Source organism: Pimephales promelas, chromosome 19 (genome assembly GCF_988280905.1).
Source record: "Pimephales promelas chromosome 19, fPimPro1.hap1.1, whole genome shotgun sequence".
NCBI classification, from domain to species: domain Eukaryota; kingdom Metazoa; phylum Chordata; class Actinopteri; order Cypriniformes; family Leuciscidae; genus Pimephales; species Pimephales promelas.
The window spans coordinates 23,432,710-23,456,596 of NC_142787.1; the positions used below are offsets into that span (position 1 = coordinate 23,432,710).

Consider the following 23,887-nt stretch of genomic DNA (forward strand, 5'->3'; position numbering starts at 1 on the left):
TTGACGCCAACACCCTAGGTGAAAATATGACTACATTCTGAAAAAGACTTTTTCTGGGTTCACCATTAGCTTATCCTTGCTCTGAACATCCAATCTCAGAAAATGTGCCTTTCATTGCGTTAAGAAAATGTAAATTTCAGGCCAATTCCTTTTTTTAGTGATTAAATTATCCTCATGATTCATATTGTATGTTATTTCAGAGAATTGCAGGGCTCAGGCGTCTTTTCCTCAGTAGGTTTACCCATCAGTTCACGCCGGTCTCTGTTTAGTTTGTCTCCCTAGTGGCAAGTTAGAAATGTACGCTGCCGCTGTCCATGGTGCTGATGAGATGGACTGATGGACTACTTCTGATTATAATACTGCAAGAGTAGTATTATGTTGAGTTACACGCTAATGCTATTGAATAAAGGCACTATTTCAACAAAAATGACATAATGCCTCATCGCGCGCGCGCGCGTGTGTGTGTGTGTGTGTGTGTCTGCTGGGCACACATTGGTGTCTACCCCGCCGCCCGCACATGCTCAGAAAGTCCCCCCTCCGCTCGTAGGCCCCTCCCAGACACGCTTGAGAGTGATCCGGAGCTCGGAGAAGAGCCTCGGTTGCACGGGACCGCAAGAACGTCGCTGGATCCCGGGAGGACCGGAGAGAGAGACGCCAACGTGGGACTGGAGTTGTGCTCAGGTATTGGATTATTTCACAAGCAAGGAGGCCGTGTCGATCTATTAGACTAGCAGAGTGTGATATCCGATCGAATTTGACACGGTTTAGAATGCGAGACTGTAATTACCCGTACAAACGAGATGAGCGCGCTGATTTATGTTAATTCCGAGCGCGAGAGGTACATCTTGCTAGTGCCACCTGACGGGACGCGTGCAGCGGCGAAAAAAATAACAATAATATCGCGCTCTTATTTGATCGGGATTCTTGGCTTTTCCAGGCACAATTTGTCATGTCTTTAAAGCCCAGTGTGTGAACTAGAAGCCTAATGCATCTGTTCGGTACGTTCGGGTAAAGCAGAGCCCAATTGTTCTTGAACGGGAAAGGAAATCACTTTCCGTGGCACGTTGTAAATTAGTTGTTCCCACGCCTTGCGTTTCTTATTAAGATAAGTTTGTCCGAGTGTAGTCTATCAGTCGTTAGCGGAACTGTTAATGCAACAAAATGATCTGATGACATGCTTAGTGTTTGTTTGAAAACCTTATTGTGCAGTTCCGTCAATATTTGGGTAAAATGTAATCTGTTTGGCCTAATCAGATGAGGTATTTGTAATTATAATTGGCCTACATTACATTGTTTTAATATATTTTTTTATGAATTAGATATAGGCAATTTGATTACTATTATTGATTAAAAAACACGTAATGGTAATAAATTAGTTTGCTTATTCATTTATTTATATCTTTCAAGGAGAAGTCATATATTAGTGTGCGAAGCAATTTTGTTTTCTTCAAAGTATTAAGTAAAATTTTATGGACATGACCTGGTTTTTAGCTAAACTAAGATTATTAGTTAGTTATTAATTGGTCAGTTGGTTAAGCAGTCACAGCTTGCGCCCACTTTAAAGTGGAATGACAAATTAAATGCCCCAAATCATTTAAACTTGACTTTACTACTCTGACTAGTTAACTAGTTCTCTTCTAGCTGATTGTCATTAGCTGGTTGACCAGTCACCATGTTATAAAAACCTTTTGCCTGATTGGAAAATGACTGAAATTGGAATGACTAGCTGATAGCTTCATGTTTGTTGCTAGTCCAAATTGGTTTACCAGCTAATGATAATCTTAGACTAAACCAACTACCATGTTCCAAAATACTGCTACCATGTTAAGATTGATTATTTCTTTAGTTGGGCTATAATTTACTGCTCTAACTAGTTCTGTTCTATTGCTGGTCAAGTATGTTCATTAGATGGTTAGCCAGCCACCATATAATATAAACCAGCTTGACCACCATACATGTACAGTAATAACTAAAAAGCAGCTGGTTTATTTACAAGCTAATGATGATCATTTTAAACTGTGTTCCAAATTTCAACCACTATCTAATAACAACCACCAAATTGTATTTTCCAGCAGAGCTCAAACTAGTTCATTGTTTAGTGAAAAGAGTGTTAATTAGTATACTTAATGCACAATATTTATTTATTGAAACATGCAATAATATGAAAAAGGGGTAACACTTTACAATAAGGTTTAATTTGTTTACATAACTAACATGAACTAACCAGGATCAACACATTTGTTAATATATTTGTTCATCTTTAGTTAATACAAATACAGTTGTTCATTTGTTCATGTTAGTTCGCAGTGCATTAACTAACGTTAACAAATACAACTTTTGATTTTGATAATGTATTAATAAATGCTGAAATTAACATAAACAAAGATGAATTAATGCTGAAGTGCAGTTCATTATTAGTTCATGTTAGTTAACTAATGAACCTTAAGTGTTACCAGAATAGGTTGATGATGCTTCTCTGTGCTTTTTGTCAAAACATTGCACAATTATTGTTGTTTGTGACACCAAATAAATAAGAAGTAATATTCAGAAGTGTTGAGATTATATTACCTAAAGGCATTCAATTTGTCCTCAGTAACCAGATTGCATTTCAAAAGTAACACATCCAACACTGTCTGCAGTACATTTTGAATTGAGCATATTTTGCAATAGTGATGGACTCAGCAATGCATGTTTTAGGCATAAGGAGTCATGGAGTACTGGGGTGATTCTAGGTGTACTGTATGGCTGGTGAGATGAGATGACATACTAAATGTATTCATGAGGTGGATGCAGTGACGCAGCTGGGATACCCTGAAATGATGATTTGTCGGAGAGGGGAGGGGGTTTTCATCAAGCTCTTTGGTGCACACTGTTTCTCTGCCAGCTATTCCAGTGCAGCTTCCTCTCTTGCGCTCTCACTCTTTTTACCACCTACACTTCTATTGCACAGTAGGAGTTTTAGTAGGTAGTGCACCATGTTAGCCCTGCTGTCTCGTGGGATTCATACAGTGCATTTTCTTCAGGAACTCAATATTCTGGGTCTTACTCTTGTTTTTTTTTTTTTTTTCTCCAAATGACAAATGTCAAGTCAAGTTACTTTTGTTTATATAGCGCTTTTTACAATACTGATTGTATCAAAGCAGCTTCACAGTGATAACATGAAAATAATACAACGATTGTTTGTAAAAGAAAATTGCTGTCAACTTTGTGACTATTAAATGTATTTTTGAATATTAAACGTCCCCAACTAAGCAAGCCAAAAGCCAAGGCAACAATGGCAAGGAATCACAACTCCATCAGGTGACAGGATGGTGAAAAAACACCTTGGGAGAAACCACACTGATTCGGAGGGCCAGTTCTGTTCTGGCCAACGAAGGAACAGTGTATGATTCGGGCAGCATTAGAAGTCAGATTGGATCGGAACATTTAGAGTATATTTATCCATTTCCATCTGGTTGGAAGTCTAAATAATCATGGTGGTATGGAAGACGAGTTGTTGAGGATCAGTCGTGTCGATGAGGCCTTCACATGGCTGATGAGGCTGGCACTTCAGGAATACGTTGGGTTGGGTCCAGGCGCAGGTCCACCATAGAGGAGAGGCTAGGTGACACTTCAGGACTGCATTGAGATGGGTCCAGGCACAGGTCCACCATAGAAGAGAGACTAGATGACACTTCAGGACTGCTGCTGGTCCTTATCAGATATGGATACAGCCTGGATCTGGTGGACAGCAGTAAACCTCGGGATAAGCAGAGAGACTAATATTAGTGTAGACGCCATCCTTCTTATGATGTACCAAGTACATCATAGATTTGAACCGACAGAGTGTGTCTGCTTCCCGGACAATGTAAGGAAGATTGTTCCAGAGTTTTGGTGCTAAATAGGAAAAGGATCTTCCGCCAGCAGTCGATTTTGATATTCTAGGTATTATCAACAGGCCGGAATTTCGAGATCGCAATAGATCACTCAAGTACAGGGGAGCTAAACCATTTAGTGCTTTGTAAGTAATCAGCAATATTTTAAAATGTATACAATGTTTAATAGGCAGCCAATGCAGTGTTGATAGAACTGGACAATGCTTAATCGACCCGAGACCATAAACCACATCATTCCACTACCCCGCTTATAAACTTTTATGAGCTAACGGTGCATAAGTTGGGTGTGAAAGAGAGTCAAAAGACCTCTATCGGTCTCAATTGGCACATTACATCTGTCATTAAGCTTAGTTTTAACATTGCAAATTCATAAAGCCAATATGGTGCTTCTGAACAGATGCAGCATAATCACATAATATTCTTGCAGCTTTGATCCCTCTGTTGTACTCTTTGGTTCCCCCGAAGTTTGAATTCCACTTGCAAGCATCAGCACTGCCTACATGTTTCCTATCGTCAGGAGGATCGTGTAGAGGAGAGACCGTTTGCTTGTGTGGTGGACATCTCACTGATGTCACGAGTCAGTCACGAGACAAGACCAGGCACCATCTGCTTTGCTGGCAGTCCAACTGCTGTGTTTTCATTTCCCCAGGTTCTCCAGTCAAGTGTACTGTACAATCAAGTAGGGTTGTAGCGGTATACCAGTATGGCGGTTTATCGCGATATTGACATGTACGATTATCATATCGTGTACATTTGCTTATCCGTGGTTTAAAAAAAAAAAAACAGAATTGTAGAAAAACAGACTGTAACTAGATATATACTAGCTATAAATACAGTAATCATTACTTTATTTAAGCAGAAAAAGTTCATTGTGGTTTCCAAGCTTATTAATGTTAACGTTAGCGGTCTTCCACTGATGATTTTGGCATTAGCTTGCTTTGTGGTTAGCTAGTCTATGATGAGCCATAATTTAGCAATAGATAACATCATACTTACTGCAAGTTGTAAAACATTTATTTTCAATATAACAGGCCAAGGAGAGATGATTGAAGCGTGTTTCGTCCGTTTTTATTTTATTTTTTAAATATTTATTTATCGGCCATTATAACTGCCGATACCGATATTATGGAAAATGCCTAATATCGGCCGATAATATCGGTCTGGCTCCATTTATCATTATGTTGTATCTATAACATATGATGCAAATATGATATCATTATTATCAGCGCCAATTAAGGAGATCATCAATATGGAAGAAGCTTCATGCTACATTTGCTAACATTGATATTGCGTGACGATATGGAGCTGTTATTATCCGAAGTCTTTACGTTTTGTCTGCAGTCTGCAGAAATGGTGTAAATGTGGCGGTAGAATGACATAAGCTAGGGTTTTCTGTCATTAGTGCTGAGAAAATGGGCAGAAAGCTGAAGACATAATTAATGTTCCTGAAGGTTTGGGAATGGAGATGAATAATTCACCGCAGCTCGGCTCTCAAAACTAGCCTCTCAGAGAGCTGTGATTGACAGACTGCCCATGCTTTTTAGACAAGTCGTCGGAAATATGCAGATAAATGGACGCAAGGGTCCTTTTTTGTACATTTGAACATAAATGGCGTGTCGTATGTGACGTTTCTGGATAAGATGTCATCTGAACTACTTTCAAACTCATGAATGGCTGTTATAGACTCGTTTAGTCGAAAAAAGGTATTCGCCAGTCAACACACTCGTCTCTGGCATCGCTTTTACTCTACTAGTCTCTGTGGTCAATACAACTTTGTAATTATACATTCCAGTTCAACCTGGATTTGAAGCAAAGTGTCACAGCAGTGCCGCGGCACAGTGACATGGTCGTTCTGCAGGTACAGTTCCTGCCATGACTTAATCTCCTCTTGACAGACATTGACATTGTCATCGTATATCTTTTGTTTGTCAAGTCTAATTGCGTTTTCACATTCTCTGTCTCATAGAATCTGGCCAGGTGCACACGTATTGTGTTGTTTTGTCCACAATGCCGACATCTGATCAATGTGTAGTGTTCAAATAGAGTTTGTTTTATTGTATTTGGCATTTAAGATATACCGTACTTAGATAGTTTGGGGTTGGTAAGATTTTTTTTTTAAAGATGATGTTTTTGGTTATTCCCATCAATGATGCATTTGATCAATAAATACTGTAAAAACAGTAATATTTTAAGATGTTACAATAAAAAAAAAACGTATTTCTATTTTATTATATTTCAAAGTTGTATATTCCTCTGATGGTAAAGCTGTATTTTCAACATCATTACTCCAGTCTTCAGTGTCACATGATCCTTTAGAAATCATTCTAATATGCTGGATGTGCTGTTCAAAAAAACATTTCTTATTAACATCTTGAAATCAATTGTGCTGCTTAATCTTTTTGTGGAAACAGGGATAAACTTTTTTTTAGGATCCTTTAGTTTAAAAAGCAGCATTTATTTGAAATGCAAATATTTTGTAAGATTTCTTTACTGTCACTTTTGATTCGTTTAACGCATCGTTGCTGAATAAATGTAATATTTTCATTAAAAGAAAACTCATACTGACCCCAAACTTTTAAACAGTAGTGCATATGAATATTAACATTAGATCAATATGGAAAAATTAACTAAATTAATTAAACTAAAAATTAAATAAAAAATTAAAACGAAATATATATTTGTGCCTGTAAATATCTAGTTAGCTCAAGTGCCTCAAACAAACAAAAGATTTTATGCCACCCAATAATTATAACTGGAGAATACAGTCAGCTTGTTTTTTGTGAGCAATATGAACAGACACAAAGCTAGAAAGTCATGCGTGCAATAATAGGCACATCATGTTCCTGGAAAAAAAAGGTGATGAGATCTTTACAGCAGCAAGAGCACCTTGTACTGTTTCTATACTGCATCTGTCTTATTGGCATTTCTCTCTCTTTCTGTGTTGTCCCTCTGTAGGCTGAAAGATGTTCTCGTCTGTGAAGGCCTTTGAGGGGCAGCATTACTCCACCCTCAAGAGGCAGTGTCTACAGAGTGGAGCGCTGTTTGAGGACCCACTGTTTCCGTCCGTGGACGAATCGCTCTTCTACCTGGGTAACAGGATTGGCCGTGTGCACTGGAAAAGACCTGGGGTCAGTGCTTAGAACTCACCATTTACATTTGCAATTATTCATTTATCAGCAATGTGAATTAGACAATCAGGAGGCCTGCTTTGCTTGTGATTCCCAGATTCCCAAGAGGGCCTTAAGCAGATTCCGGGTTGGAAAGATATTGATTTTGCTTTATTAAACCTTTAAAACAGAACCTTAAAAATGAACACATTCAATTCCTTTGAAAGTAAATCCATTTACTTTATTTATGCATATTTTTACCATATACTTTTTGTTCAGCTTGTGCTAGTCTGCTGTTTCAGCTACAGGAATTATAAAACCTACAAAATGAGTCAAAATGACCTTACCAGTTGATGACGCACCGCTATAAATAATGTTTTATTTTAAATATATATATTTATATATATATATATATATTTAAAAAAATATAGTCGGTGGAATCGGATCCAGACTCCTCCCACCTTACATATACCTAAACCTACCTAGCTCCACCCCCTGATCTCTAAACCCACCCCTAAACCTACCCAACTCCACCCCTCAGATCTGGATCCAACTCCGCCCCCTGGATCTCGTGTACTGCAGTGAGTTGCTACTGCACCGAGACCGGTTTTAGCCCCGCCCAAAATCCGGTTTGACGGTCTAACTCCACAATAGGCTATATGCACGCATAAGTTCCGCATTTGACACAAGGCTGCTCTTCAGTTTCCGTTTGGGGAGATTTAAAGCGGAGGAAAACCGAGGAAACGGGATTATGGGCAGAGTCTTCAAAATGTACTGTCCTCCCGTCTTTGAAAGGAAACTTTAATACGTTTAGATGTAATTTTATATATAATATGTTTGTTTAGTAATATGTTTATTTATTATAATAAACAAAGAAGCATAAACAAAATGAGGGGTGTCTGTTTTGTCTGTTTTTGTGACTAACGTTTCTTTAGTATAGCCATAGAGTAGAAAAACCAATAAAAATTTTCGATATAGCATTGGACTCTATGATCGGTGGAATTAATCCAGCATCCTTAGAGCTTCACCAGAAATACCACCCATTCAGTACTTCGTAGTCTTTGTAATATGTTTTAGCAATACATTTGTAACATTTATAATGTGTTTAGATTTTTTTTAATTGCCTTTACAGGGACTTTCTATGAGAGGAAAATGATTCTGATTTATCGTTTTGTATTTTTATATATTATAAATTGTGGTCTTAATTGTTGATTATTTTTCAGTGCATCGATGTTGTGCTGTAGGCCTTTAGAGCGTGCTGGAACAGCCAATTTAGACGATTTAATTTGATTTGCATGTGAAATGTAAATCCTATCTGCAGTCTGTGGTTATTTATGTTATTTCTTAGTTTTATTGATCCGAAATGTTTGAATAATGAATGCATTTCATTAAATGTAGTTTATGTGCTTTAGTGTTCACAGTTGCAAAAATATATGTATGCTAACTTTCTTTTTTCTTATAGTCTACACGCTCAGATTAACACATAACACAGCACAGATGTGCTAAAAATAGGATTCTGCTTGTTATCGAGCATTATATACCGGTATGTTGATCAGTAACATATCGTTCGTGATTCATCATAAGCATAGTTAATAATCTGTGTTCGTCAAGCCAAGGCAAAAGGAAAGGTCAGCCTGAGGCTTTCATACATAATAGATGTCTGTCATCCATCACCGGATGACACAGAAATTCCAAAACTAAATTACAGTTTTTGTTTTGGGCTTTGTAGGGTTGTTTTTGACCATATAGTGTCAATGTTAGTCCACAAGGACACATTAGATCTGTAAAATCTCAATGGCTGTGGGGAAACAGCCATCAACAGGCTTCTTGAAGCATCATGATGGTTTTCCTGTGCTTCATTACTGAGTTAATGTTACATTGTAGCTTCCTAAAAAACTATCTGTAACATTTCAAATCCCAGGGATGCGAACCCCCCCTTTGCGCCTGTCTTGCCCAGGGGCATACTAAGTGTCAAGTCTGTCCAAGTCAATTATCTCTTTCTCTCACTCACTCACTCACTCCTGGAACATTGCCCGACCCAGAATCTCATTCACACTTACGCTCGCTCAAACACACGAGTGAAGTGTTCCAGTGAAGGGGAGTCTGAATTGCACTGTGGCCATTAAAGCTGCTGTAGGTAACTTTTGTAAAAAAAATTTTATTTTACATATTTGTTAAAACGTTCATTATGTCCTGACAGTAGAATATGAGACAGATAATCTGTGAAAAAATCAAGCTCCTCCGGCTCCTCCCAGTGGTCCTATTGCCATTTGCAGAAATACCAGTCGTTTAAACTCAAGATTGCCGGTGTGCCGCAGCTGTTCAAATGGCGGAGAAACAACCTAAACTGCCAATTTCTCGAGTGGCAACTGCCCATAAAATAAAGACGGGTAAAAGGAAAAAGATCGATGACAAAAAACAAGTAAGAATTAGACAGACCTCGCATTGACTCAAAACTCAAAACTCTAGCCGTGTAAGTACATTAGCCAAAGAGGGACATACCCGTTAATTCAAGCTTCGTCTTTCGCGTTTATGTTTCAGTTAACACTCATGGACGAGGTCGAACTGGAAGCCATGTTAATCTTGGACTGCATTGGCCACCGTAGGAGTTAAAACGAAATCGGAATTGAGAGGAACAGAAACTAATATTCACTGGATGGTCATATACCTTTTCACTGCTAGATGGGGGTAAAAATCACACAGTGTAGCTTTAAATCACTCAACATCAAGCCTAATGATTTCACACGTCTGAACTGTAAAAATGAAATGCTCCTTACTCTATCCATGTTTGACGTGATTGAAGACATTGCCACAAATCACTCTAAATGACTAAACGCCATTAGGAGCTTTAATGCAGTTCACCGCAGCTACTTCATATTTCACTGTGTTTCCCCCTTGGGTCCTTGATCACGCTTTTTTAACCATTTACCATTCCTCACTCCCACACGCTTCCTTTTCTGCCTCCTGCCATTTCAGGCCACCTCACTCTCCAAAGAGAAGAAAAACTGTGTTTTATGAGTTAAAGCCAGTGGAATGGGTGATAGACGGTCATTTATCCAAACTGTGGGCTCACTGGTGTCTGAGTTTGTGTTCATTGATTCTGTGTTTGTTCTGGCCGTCCGATTTGTCTTCTCTTTCAAAGCTGGCCAAGACAGAGTCAGTATGACTTATATTAGTGTGTGAACTCTCAATACATGAAATAATGCCAAATAAGCCTTATTTCGCATCATTTCATTTTCAATTTCACACACATGAAATTCCGAGCCGCTGGAGAAGGTTGCCCCTCGGATGCCATTTTGCTCTGTGATTAAAAAGTGTGTGTGTGTTCGCAGAAGTGACTGGAGTGCTGAGCTGTAACTCAAATGACCTTGCTCTCGAATCAGTCAGCTCACCATCCTCTTAACACACACACACAACACTCCACCCACCCACAACACTGAAAAACCTCTGAAGAGAGCATTCACACACAAACAATGTCTTTTCTTTCTCTCTTTCAGTGTCTTTGTCTCAGGGTCCTTTGTTCCATGAGTGAACGGGGGAGACAATGGACTTTTATTTTATGGATTTTTAGATATTATGTCTATTTTCAGGCTTTTTAGGAAATCGCAAAAAACTGAAAAGACTAAATGCTCGTCGAAAAAGATTGATGTATTGCACACTAGAGAAAAATGGTGTTGTCTCGGCCTGTCTGGGGGTAACTAGTGAGCTACCTGTTGGAAAAAAAAGGGAAATTACATTCTAGATTTTTCTTTTTTGATAGTTTTAGTATTAGTTAACAATAACAAAATTGTAGTCAGCATCATTATATTGCCTTCAAAGATTTTTGGACAAATGAACTTTGTTAATGTATGGATGAGATTGGTGAAAATGACTGTCCCAAAATGTTAATGTAAAAACAAGCTTAGAATTATAAGGTTATATCTCCACTTTTGGTCGAAATTGAGTTTTTGACATAATCTGATCCATTAGGTGTTTATTAATACCTGTGTAGTGTTATTTTTGTAAAAAAAAAAATTAATAAAAAAAAAAATTTTCCAGCTGGGATGTAAAAACTTTGATGCTTAATATCTGAGAACTACACTAAACGGAGATAGCTCACGAAATGTCGAGGGCAAAAAATCATTAAATACTGAAAAAAATAGATGAAAGCAGTTGATTTCATAATCATCAAAGCATGATTTCATTACTATTTAAATGGCATTAGCTTAGCAACATGCTAATGCCAGAGTGAACAGCTGTATTTACTGCCAATGTAAACAATGCTTATAAAACAAGATATGGCATTTTTAGACTATTTCAGTTTGGATTCAGCCTTAGATAACTGTTTGTGTAGAAAGTAGACAGCAAGGCAGCTCATTTAATTTACTTTTCTTGATGTTTTTTTTGATGGTCTCTTTTCCATGGTGTTTTTTTCTGCTCAAACACACTCAACTGGCGTGTATTAGACAAGTGTTTTAATGATTAATCTGAAGTCAGAGCCCTTTTGAAGGTTTTAAACAGATTTATTAGATTCGTTGCTGCCGGTTGTTGATCAAAAATCTGAATCCCAAGGAACTGTCAGAAATGAGAATCACTTCATGATGGATTGATATTTATTCAGATCAATGAAACTCAAAATGACCTAGCATCGCTTTTAGAGGGACGACAGCGGCTTGAACCAACTCACCGCACCAAGCCGAATTTGTATTCCTGTCTGTTTGAATCAAGCTTTGACTGAATAACATTCTGTAATGACAGAGTGATAATATCAGAGGGTCTGATGGAAAATCAGTCATGCACTGTGATCAAGCCACAAACAAAAACAGAGATTCTGTGTCGCCCGTCTTGATTTATTGGCTCTGAAATAGAGAAATGTGTCTGGTGTGTATATGTTTTGCCTTTGCACTTCGTTCTCACACACCGTGGCATGATGACATGTCTCATCTCTAGTGGTTTGCAGGTGTTATTGAAGAGGTGAGAGAAGCCCAGCGCTGAAAGAATGAAATGTTGCTGGTGTGAGTGCTGGGCTGGATGTGTGTCGGCCGGATAGCGAGGAGAGTCCTCGCCTGCTGAGCTGTGAAGATGATTTCGGATAGCACAATGTGAAAGACAAATGAGTGTTTTGAAAGTGAGAACTTGGACTGTGAGTACATTTATTTTATACCTCCAGAGGAAAAACAAACGAGTAGAGGTGTCATGCTCATATTAATTTTTATGGAATCCTGGCTTCTTAGGCGAGATTTGACATGACAACTGGGGGGAAAAAACACTGTTCTAGGAGTACATTCATTCATTTATTCATTCTATTAGTTCAAACTGCCTGAAGTCTGTTTGAAGAATCAGCTTTTAAAAGGTATTAGAGGTTTGTTAGGTGCTTATTAAAGCATTTAGTCTTTTACCAGGGCTCATTTGTGGCTGCTCTTCGACATGGAGGCAGAATGAGTTATAGTCTGTGAGTTGCTACGTCCCTCTGCTGCTGTCATTGTGCCCAGTGTATGTCAGCTGTTTAAAGGGACCAAAAAGTAAAGAATTGTAGGTCACTACAAATCTCACTTACTCCTGGGCTATGTGTGGTTGTGACGAGGTCTCTGCAGAGGTGTGCTGGATGCTGTCACAGCAAAACTCATTTAAATTTATAACAGCTTTCAGCACAGCACTGCACTACTTCATCTACATTCATAACTATTATTAAATTAATTAAAGAGCCTGTGCCCTGCTTCGGTCTTTTTCAAGTACTTTTTATGTTTTCACTTCTCGTCAATCAAAATGAAGTGAAATTAACTGTATTTGAAGAGTTCAGATGCAAAAGCCTCTAAGTGCCATTTGAAATTTTCTTCTAAAATTATCATTTTTATCAAGCTTGTGTATTTAAGTTCAGTAATTTTACTTAAATGGCAATGAAGATTACCTATTAATTGTCAGTTAAGTGAAATTACTGAACTTAAATACACAAGCTTGATAAAAATGGTCATTCTGGAACAAAATTTCAAATGGCACTTAGAGGCTTTTGCATCTGAACTCTTCATTTATTAGACAAAGTGCAATGTTTATAGACAAGGGGCCAGGTTAACAGATTTAAAGCCCTCTTTTGGTGTTAAAAAAAATGCTGTCAGGATTTACTAAAGACACACAGTGAAAAATTAATGCTAAAAAGGCGTGGACAAGGATATTTTTGCAGCTGACCTTATTTCATGTGCATTTGTACTGTAGGAGTTTCCTTTTCAGATGCAAAATTTATAGGAGGAGAGTATTTAAATGAATCATGCAAGGTGATTTACTATGGTTCGCACTTGTCAATTTACTGGTATTTGCACCATTATTTAACGACCAAAAAAAGGCATGTCTTGACCCAAAAGCTAATTTGCGCTGCTCTTGGTGGATTGCGTTGGTCATTATGGAAATGATCCCACTGTGTCTGTGTTCTTTCATTTGCCAGTACTTTTCTTCTCAAAAAACCACTTTTTTGGTTTTGCACTCTTACGCAAATTAGCCCTGTTTAGTAAATCTGGCCCATGGTCTTTGCAGTCTTTCTTAAAATATATCTTTTCTACCCTGGGTGCATGTTTGCTATTCACGCAATTTTTTTTTTCTTCTTCGTCTCACCAATTTATTTCTCTCTCTCTTTGTGTCTGTTTCTCCATCAGGAGCTGTGCGATGATCCTCACTTGTTTGTGGATGGGATCAGTGCCCATGATCTGCACCAAGGGCAGCTGGGAAACTGCTGGTTTGTGGCAGCCTGCACCAGCTTGGCTTCTAGAGAGTCTCTGTGGCAGAAAGTAAGTAAGCGGAGAGTGTAAACGTGTGTATGAACATTACAGTATGTTTTCTCTAAGCTGCAACCTTGCTCGCGGAGATGGTAAAAGTCCAGTGATACCAAAATATATGTGAAAAAGCTAGAGATTTCTTGAATCAGAGCTAAAGGAAGTAACAGCATTTAAAAAGGAATTTGTCTTATGTCCTCTGGTTTTCAGTATGGAAGTGCAACTGTGAGATAATTGTGTTGAAATACTCAACATTGATTCATTTGCAAGATAAGGAGAGTATCCTTGAATATGGAGGCCATTTAAAAAATAAAATAAAATCAATATGTTAGATTATATGATAAGTAAATAATAGTTATTAAAAAATAATATATGTAATTGTAATGTAATTTATGTTATTATTATTTTGCTTGGCAACCAAAATTTTAAATCATATTCAGTCAATCTAATAATAAATAAATTACATAGACAAATATATTGTGGATAATTAATTTATGGATTTTTAATAAAATCCTATAATGATATTTAAAGTTTTGATTCACTTTTTGCTTGATATTATTAATAATATTTAATCTTATATTGTTTTGTATGTATCATTACATTTTATATATTATATGAATTCTTGTATAAATTATTTATTGTTATTTTTATTTTTGTATTTATGATTCAAAATCAAAATTTATATTATAATTCTTGAAAAATTATAGAATCATATAATAATGTATAGAATTAAAGAATGTATTATATTTATATCATAATGTCATTTGTGGCTAAATGGGATTCCCAATAGAATCATGTTTTGCTCAGCAAGCACAAAATGATAGTAGGTTTTTGCTTACGCAAATCACTTTTCCTTTGATACTGTACGCCTGCATAGGTTTCCCATTAGACCTGCATTGACGGATTAAAACCTGCTTGTTTTGTCTGCAGTGCTTGACATTTTTTGCTCACCAGCCACTGTGGATAGTGGTTTTCCAAAGTTATTAGCCACTCAGCATTTTCACTGGCCACAATTTCACTGTTTAAGCACAATAAGCAGGGAAAATTAACTCGCCAACAATATTCATCCGGAGCAAATGAGTGAGTGAGTGAGTGAGGAGAGGCGGGTTTGTGTGTCAACTCACTTTCGGCGAGATCATTAAGAGAGCGAGAAAGCGCTGCTGGTATCGTGTATCTATTCTGTGGAAAATTAGTATTGGAAGCGTTTATTTATACAGATATTTCAGTATCGCTATGTATAGAAAAATCAATATTGTTGACAACACTACATTGCACTATTATTTATTTTACATTTATTGTTTCAGATGCCTTTTTTAAAGACTCGAATTGAAAAATGTATATATTACATATAAAATTCAACTCGCTAATATGGCTGGAAGGACTGACTGTGTTACACACCACTGCTGAAATACACCCGCATTTGGCAGGAGGTGAGGTCAAGCCTTGTCTGTCAAAATATCGATATGATATCTTATGTATTGAGTGTGTTAAGCTCTAAGTAAAACGGTCTCTATGAGCTCTTTTAGCAGCTGTAAGTTATAGGCTGCCATGGGAGCTGTTTGCTCTATTAGAAACCATTACCTGATGATGGTTAAACATGGGAGAGATCTGCTCACCTGTGGATTCATGAATGTACACACACACACACACACACACACACACACAAACCTTGTAGTCCCAACCAGTACTACTGTTACTGTATCTCAGTTTCTGTTTGTAGCTTTGGTGGTGGTAGACAGGTAAAGAGTGCTATCATTTTCTGAGCTGTTAATTAGTTATAAATGTTAAGTTTCAGTCTCCCTGCATACTCCCCAGGGTGTGAGGTGTTTTCTCCTGCCTGGGGAAACATTTCCTCTCCCCTAGAAACACATCACCATGCAGGAGATGACCTATGGGTCTTTCCAATGGGACTCCTCCCTTCCCCCTGTCCTGACATTTGTTTTCCTGACAGGGTCGGGCATTGATAAATGAGAGAGTGTGTGATACTATCTATGCAATGTGTCTTTGCAGTAACCTTTGATCCCACCCAATCACATGCGCTCAGCACGGATACATCCTCAAGGGCAGTGGCTCGCAACCAGGGGGCCTCAGCAAACTTCCAAGGCGGCCACAAGATAACTTAAAATAATTGAAAACAAGACAAAACAAGCATTCGAAGTAAACCAAAACAACTCAAATTGAATTCACACCCTCAACTTTCTTTAAAGAACCAGTATTACCACAGTCTAGAAAAAAAACTCAGGTAGTTTCATTATAAAAGTGTCATTTCTAAATCTGGAAATTGGAAATTATTATCCTTAAAGGGAGACTCCACTTTTTTTGTAGTTAAACTGTTGGGTTTTACCATTTTCGGATGTATTCAGACGATTTTTTTTATATTTAGAAGAATGTCAGTAACCAGACAGTTTCTGGTCTCATTGACTTCCATAGTATATTTTTTTCCTACTATGAAAGTTAATGAGACCAGAAACTGTCTGGTTACTGATGTTCTTCTAAATATCAGAAAATCGGGTGAATGGATTTGAAAACGGTAAAACCCAACTGTTTAACTCCGGGGGAGTGGTAAAATGAGCCTATTTCCAAAAAAAGTGGAGTATCCCTTTAAGTTAATCCTTATCCAGAAAATCATTAACAACTGGAAGAGTCATGTGGCTTTTGAATATTGTTGCTGAAATTGGGGTGCCTTGGAGTCAAAAAGATTGAGAACCACTGCTCAAGGACACTCATAACCCAGTAAAGTTATTTGCATCAATTGTTCAATGGATTAATGACTACGACTACTAAAAGCACAAGTTTTACTTTTATTCATCAATAATTTAGATTTTCTTGAATTATTAGTGTGATTTATTGTGGGTTAACTCCATTACAGTCTCATCACAGTCACAAAAACAGCTAAACATGAACAATCAATCACACAGATACAGCTCATCACATTGCATAAAATGTTCACGGCTTTGTCATAACTTTATAGGTGTTTAGGTACATCATGTTATAACTACTTAAAGTACTAGGTCTAGGTTAAGCACACCGATAAAGCTGTCGTACCCTTCACTTGGAGATCTGGAATTCAATTGAGCAGTCGATGCTCTCCGGAGTCAAGCCGTCTTCAAAAGCAAACAGGAAATACATCACCTTACGGACTTTGGCCAGCTCGGCTATCCTCTCGCCGAACTCCTGGGCATCAGCCTCGTAGCATTGGATGAGATCGTCGTCTGCGCTTTTCCAGAAGAGCCCTGTCGGTTCGAGGAGCTGGCGGGTCATGAGATAGGTGAGGTCGGGCGTCCAGAGCTGAGAGGTGGCAATGATGTTGAGGCGGCCAGGGGTGGACATGCGGATGTTCCAGCGGGTGAAATGCAGGGCCTGTTCGGAGAAGTCCAGGCGGTAGACGCGCTCACTGGACCTCAGTAGACGCTCTCCGTCCTGGCGTTTCTGTCCCCGCTGTTGCAGAGACTGTACGCGCAGACTCATGATCTCTGTCAGCTGTATATCAGGGTTGAATATCAACTCAAGAGACATGTTCCTTGTGAAGATGTTTTGAAAGCTGACTGCAAATTTCTTCTCCTTGTTTTTTTTTTCTTGATCTTTTCTTGCCTAGCCAAATTAGGCTTGTTGTGACCTCCTCGGCTCTCTGCTGATGTCTTCTGCCGTAAGTGCCACAATGAGCCTTTGCGCTCTGAAACCAACTTATTTCACTCTGGGATTTTTTGTTTAGATGTATGTTGCTCTCGGCAACAGCTATGCCGGGTTCAAGAGGGAATTTGAGACATCTGTGTTTGCTACATGTGTGTTTGTTTCACATTCACATGTCCATAAAGTTTACCTGGAACAGGAGCTGATTCTGTTAGTGGTTAACAGGACTGTGCACTTCAACTGCAGTCAGTATCACAGTGTCCAGATAATAGACCTGCTTCTCTTGGAACAATTACCACAGAGGTGTACTTGAAATCTAATCTCTGTTCTGTCCCAGAGGTGAAAGAGACGTGGTTCTGCTATACAGCCTCCAAATCACCCTGGTGTCCTACCCACAATAGACTTTAACATTGAGGAAAACCTGCATCTACCTGCATTTATGAACATTTAAAGTGATACGCAATGATCCATTGAATATTACACTGCAACAATATTGGAAATTCATCTGGATTAGTATTCATTTTTATACAGTTTTTTGGGGTTTTTGTCATATTTTTTTCTTTTGATGAAAATATAGTTTAAAATTAGTCAGTATTTGTTCGTCAATTTTAGTCCACATGCCTCTGATTAAAATTAAAATGATTTAAGTGTGCGAATATATTTAGCACACCTAAAAAAAGCACACTAAAACTAAACTGAATATATATATATATATATATATATATAGAAAGAAAAATTATAAAAAAATGTAATATTTTATATAACAATATAATTTTATATAAAAATATAAAAATTAAGAAAAAATATAAAAATGACAAAAGCACATAACACTTACTAAGACTTAAATTACTAAGACGTAACTAAAATTAAAATGAAAACTGTAAATATAAAAATAAAAGCACATTTAAATGATAAATAAATACTATAATAGTTTATAAATAATAATAACTACAGTACATAGGTCTGTGATTTGTCACCACTTTTAGTAAGCACTACATGTCACTTTCGTGTCTTTCAAGGTTATTCCAGACTGGAAGGAGCAGGAATGGGATCCAGAGAAGGAAGACTCTTATGCAGGAATATTCCACTTCCGTTTCTGGCGGTTTGGGGATTGGGTGGACGTGGTGATCGATGACCGTCTCCCCACAGTGGACAACCAGCTGGTGTACTGCCATTCAAATGATAGCAATGAGTTCTGGAGTGCCCTTGTGGAAAAAGCCTATGCCAAGTAAGCAGTTATACTGAGATAAACAATATATACAGAGATTAACATTAAAGTGTGATAAATTCTTTCTCTATACCAATTAAGAGTTTATGGTTGCTATGAAGCCTTGGATGGTGGGAACACGGCCGATGCCCTAGTGGACTTTACTGGTGGCGTGTCAGAACCTATGGACCTTCTGGAGGGCCAGTTTGCTCAGGATGAAATCGGCAGAAACCAGCTCTTTGAAAGAGTGCTCAAGGTCCATAATCGAGATGGCCTTATCAGCTGCTCTATCAGGGTGAGAGATACAAACTTGCAATATAATCTGAACAAGTCTGACTATATTTACATTTTATTTTATTTTTTTTATTTTTTTATTGTTTTTGCTGTTGATGTAAATTGTATTTATATAAAATTTATATTATATTATTATATTTATCCCCATGTTAATACATTGGAAGTACAGAGCGCATTTTGTACATGTTATTGTCTCATGTGTCTCACGTTTGTCAAGATTTTTTTTATACAGTATATATGTTTTATTGAGCACAAATCATACAACAATGTGTACCCAATGTTAAACAGTACTGATAAATATGAAACAGTGCTCACATTTTTTAATCCCCCCCCAAAAGAGTGTCAAATATTGTAAACCAAAAGTCTGTCAGCTTTGAACATGACCAAAACACATGGATAAAGTCTGCCGGTGATTGGTTGCACACCTATTACAGGTATCTGCAACATTGGGGTAGAACTTGGACAATCTGTGGTTAGTATAGTAAGTCCTATGTATTAGTTTACATTGAATCAGACCATCAATATTTGTATTCTGACACTCATCCATCTATTATTCTAGCCATCCGTCATTTTTTCTGTTCTTGTGTATTTTCTTTCATAAAAGTATACTTTCTCAAAGTCAAAGAAATCTCTAATTGTGTGTGACTTGCTTACCAATGGTCTGTGAAACTTCATCTTCATAGATTAATTATATATATATATATATATATATATATATATATATATATTAGGAATCAATTTAAAGCAGACAGGGTTGTCATTTAAGCAGATTGTCTGGTGTTCATAATAGAGCCAGACCGATATATCGGCAGACCGATATATCGGCAGACCGATATTATCGGCCGATATTAGCTATTTTCCAAACTATCAGTATTGGCAGTTATAATGGCCGATAAATGAATATTTCAAAAATAAAATAAAAACAAACGAAACACGCTTGAACCTTGTCATGAGTGTTGGAGTTGTATAGTTTGTCCACCAGAGGGCACTCTACACCGTTCCTGTTGGCAACACTCGTTGAGTTGGTCACGATACATACATTGCTTAAATAACAATTAAAAGAACATCCCCATCAGTTCAATAAGTTCAACTCAAATAAGCATGACAAAATTTGTGACTATCATGTCCAGTTTAAAATAAATAAATAAATAAAATATCGGCCGATATATCGGAATATCGGATTATAAAACCCAAATTTATTTGTATCAGTATCGGCCTTCAAAATACTTTATCAAGTTTTACGTTATATTCAGGGCTTTCGTTCAAATGTGCAGGAGAAAATGGCTGTTTGCATTTGTGTAAAATGCTCCTTTTTATACGCAACATAGTCCTTCCATGTCACTCTCCGTCCGTCCTTCCAACCTAGTCTTGATAATGTCGACAATTGATTCATGTCACGTGGAGCTTACACACCTGTGCATTATTGTCAGCTTCATTTGCACAGCAAGTCCTCTGCTCGTTGGAGTGTAATAAATGTGCGTGGCTTGTCTCCTACTGATTAACATCACTATTCTTCACTGTACCATGAAATAACGCCCATGTTTTTATAATCGATAACTCACACACAGTGATTGTGCTTGCATTCTAATCAAGGATAACAATGTTTATGCTTTAAGATAGACTTCATGATGTCAGGTGTTCAGCAAACTAACTGAAATTTGACCTTCGGTGTTCAGGCAACCACAATAGAGGACATGGAGGCAAGACTGGAATGTGGGTTAGTGAAAGGACACGCATATGCGGTGACCGACGTTCGCAAGGTTCGACTGGGACATGGCCTTCTGGCGTATTTCAAGTCAGAAAAGCTACAAATGATCCGCATGAGGAACCCGTGGGGCGAGAAGGAGTGGAGTGGACCCTGGAGTGACAGGTGAGACTGCCCCCTCCTGGATTGGAGGTCGTATAGCATCTAGAACATATTGTATAGCAGGTTTCCCAAACTGTGGTTCATGAAACCCTTGCAAGTTTGTGAGTTTACGTAAAGCTTATAATTGATTGATTAATTAATTATTGAATTAATAAAAAAAATTTTAAATACTTTTTTTTAATTGTTTACCTGTGTTTCATGGGACGATTAACCAACATCAGAGAACCAAGAACATGTAAATGTAGTGTAAAATTATTATATACTTATATACTATATTATATATATATATTATATACTCAATGGCGTAATAATCAACAATGGCTTTTTTTTTCTATTGCCATTTTTATGAGAAATGTTGAGAGATAAGGGAGATAAGTTGCAAGCCAGACTCAAACCCAAATTTCCCACATTAGTTCCAAAGCTGATGTTTCAGAGCAAAAAGTTTTACGATGTGGCATTGTATTCAGACACTTCTTGCACGTCTTCCCAACAGTCAATTCTAAATAATCGCTACAAAAACAGTGTAAACATATACAGAAATGATTTGTCTTTTTTGCCTTTTCTGCTCTTTTTGCTGTGTTGTGCTATACATCCTCAGAGACTAGAGAAAACCATTTCTCTCCCTCCTCCTGAGATGGTTTTATTATAAATAACACATAGCCAGAGTGTCTATTCTTATCGCTGACTGGTGTGATATTGAGAAATCAAGCAAGGCAGGCTGGTAAAAAAATAGCAAGCGGCTGTAATTGAAACGCAGAGGTTTGAGGGTGTTTAGACATCCACCTCCTTTCATTTAAATAACTGTGTTATCACATGTTTGATGACACCTACCCTAAATATCCACCACTGCAGCGAAGAGCATATTATTAAAATGGGGCTGTGGACAGTGTTGTGTGCAACGCATTACAGTAACGTATCTACTTTTTCAGGTAAAAAGTAGTGTAGCGCGAAAACGTAGTTCCTTTTTCAATTTAGCGAAATGTTACTTTTCCCAGGGACAGATTTGACAGCGATCTCGTCATTTGACAGAGAGTAGCCTATTTCTTTTCATTTTTAATTGTTTCCAAGCACCGAAGGTGCGGAGGCCCCTATTGTATCTGTTCCGGTTCTTATTATTATCATTCTTCTCCGTCTGGGCGTCTATGGCAACCCATAGAACTGTTTGCGGGAAAGTTGTTTTGGTATGATATTCTGATAGAGGACAGTCTCAATAATAAATACACCAATTTTGGTGTCTCTAACTCATTGCCTCTAGCGCCACCACCTGTCCAAAGTTTCACTCAAATTATGCTAATAACTTTTGAACCGTGAGGCTCATCAACAAAACTCTGAGCTCATGCCGATTCGATCTCATCCTATGATGTCATTTTGCGTCATAAATATACGCCATTTTGAATTGTCTGGAAAAACTACTTTTGCGAGGCTCTATCTCCGTAACGCTTAATCGTATTCAGACCAAACTTGGTACATGTCATCACAAGCATAACCTGAGGCTATATGCTGCGTTTTCATGCAGCGCCACCTACTGGTCCGGAGATATGAAAAATGGCTAATTTTGCTCAGAACTTCTGATCGGTTTGTCCAAATCATAAAAGTGGTCTCGTTAGATTCTGGGCGTCATGCTGAGTCGACTTATATGCAATTTTGGAAATTTTGGCTGTTGGCCATTTTGAATTATGTGCTAATAGGCTGTATTTTCTGAACGCATGAATGAATTGATACGAAACTTGGTATGGGTCATCAGTACGATGGCCTGAAGGAGCCTGGGAAGTTTTGAAACACCGCCACCTAGTGGTAAAATCAAATTTTCAAATGCTTATAACTCTGGCTGTGGTTGACTTATTTTCACGTGAGTCATACCATTAGACTCCTGAATCCTTGCCAAGTCCAGTGATACTAGACAGGCCTTACCATTTGGTTTGTGAAGCATTGTAATTTAGTGCTTAAAAAACATTTGCGGATATCTTCGAAAACGCTAGTCTGATCGAGACGAAACCACTGTCAGAAGTTTGGAACCATAGGTCACTGGCTATATTTAAATGTCCAAAGGTCAAAAATATAAGGGGTAGTAAAATTCTATCAAAGTCACCTGTCAGTCATTTTTGACTTGTTTTTTCACATAAATGTCTATAACTCTGAAGCAAATTGAGATATTTTCACCAATATTGAAATACACTACTTATTAAAAGTGACATCCCCAACACTGGCTGTGTAATTGGAGTAAGGAAAATCTTGACAATCCTTCTCATCACTCTTTGTTCAAGTGCTACAACAGGCAGACTTATATTGGCCTCTGAATTATTTACTGGGTAGCCAGAAGAATCTTATTGAGGTGAAAGTAATCTTTCTTAATATTTCTGCTTGATGAATTATTTATTCAGGGCTTGATTAGAAATACCATACTTGGTGAAGTGCTCTATTTTTTTCACAGCATCCTAGAAAATCTTATTTGATGGTTATGGACACAGGCTGTGTATATGCTGTCGTGTGTGTATGTTTATTTCTCACAGTTTGGTATATGGCGAGTAATCACTGGTCTGTTTTGTAGCTCAGAGGAGTGGAAGAAAGTGAGCAAGAGTGAGAGAGAGAAACTGGGCGTCACTGTTCAGGATGATGGAGAGTTTTGGTGAGGCTTGCTCTGATCTTACCTTCTAGATCGGTCTAGATCACTGTCTCTGATCAGATGGGTTCCAAAAGTTGAGACCATTGTTTATTATAAAAAACTATTTATTATATTATTTTTAACACTTTACAATAAGGTTAAACTCATTAACATTCATTACTTCATTAGGTGTCATTTACTAACAGTGAACATTTTTTTACAGCATTAATCTAGATTCTAGATTCTATACTATTGTAGAGTGTTTATTATTATATTATATTATATTTTTTAACATTTTACAATAAGGTTAAATTCATTAACATTCATTACTCCATTAGGGATCATGTACTAACAATAAGTACATTTTTTACAGAATTTATTCATCTAGATCAATAGTAATTTATTTATAAATATACTATTTTTGAGTGTTATATTATATTATATTAAATTATATTTTTAACATTTTACAATATGGTCAAACTCATTAACATTTGTTACTCCATTAGGTATCCTGTACTAACAATGAACAATGTTTTACAGCATTTATTAATCTTGATCCATTATA

At 37.4% G+C, this 23,887-nt stretch overlaps 2 protein-coding genes across 5 annotated transcripts in view; one reads left to right on the plus strand and one right to left on the minus strand.

Moving 5' to 3' along the window:
• Positions 1–73: 73 nt before the first annotated feature.
• capn5b (calpain 5b) overlaps positions 74–23,887 on the plus strand; it is a 33,046-nt gene continuing 9,232 nt past the window's right edge. For all 4 annotated transcript variants that reach the window (XM_039693720.2, XM_089124021.1, XM_039693721.2 and 1 more), the window contains exons 1-7: positions 74–681; positions 6,831–7,003; positions 13,606–13,737; positions 18,372–18,580; positions 18,662–18,854; positions 20,530–20,723; positions 23,269–23,346. In XM_039693720.2, coding sequence (XP_039549654.1) covers positions 6,839–7,003; positions 13,606–13,737; positions 18,372–18,580; positions 18,662–18,854; positions 20,530–20,723; positions 23,269–23,346 — 971 coding nt within the window. In that variant the 5' untranslated portion in view covers positions 74–681; positions 6,831–6,838. The remainder of the gene's footprint in view (positions 682–6,830; positions 7,004–13,605; positions 13,738–18,371; positions 18,581–18,661; positions 18,855–20,529; positions 20,724–23,268; positions 23,347–23,887) is intronic.
• Positions 16,771–17,238, minus strand: ompb (olfactory marker protein b). Its single transcript, XM_039693723.2, has one exon. The coding sequence runs from the start codon at positions 17,236–17,238 to the stop codon at positions 16,771–16,773; it is 468 nt and encodes a 155-aa protein (XP_039549657.1).

Excerpts from the sequence above, each read along its gene's own strand:
- ompb (XM_039693723.2), bottom strand. The coding sequence starts at position 17,238 with ATGTCTCTTGAGTTGATATTCAACCCTGATATACAGCTGACAGAGATC.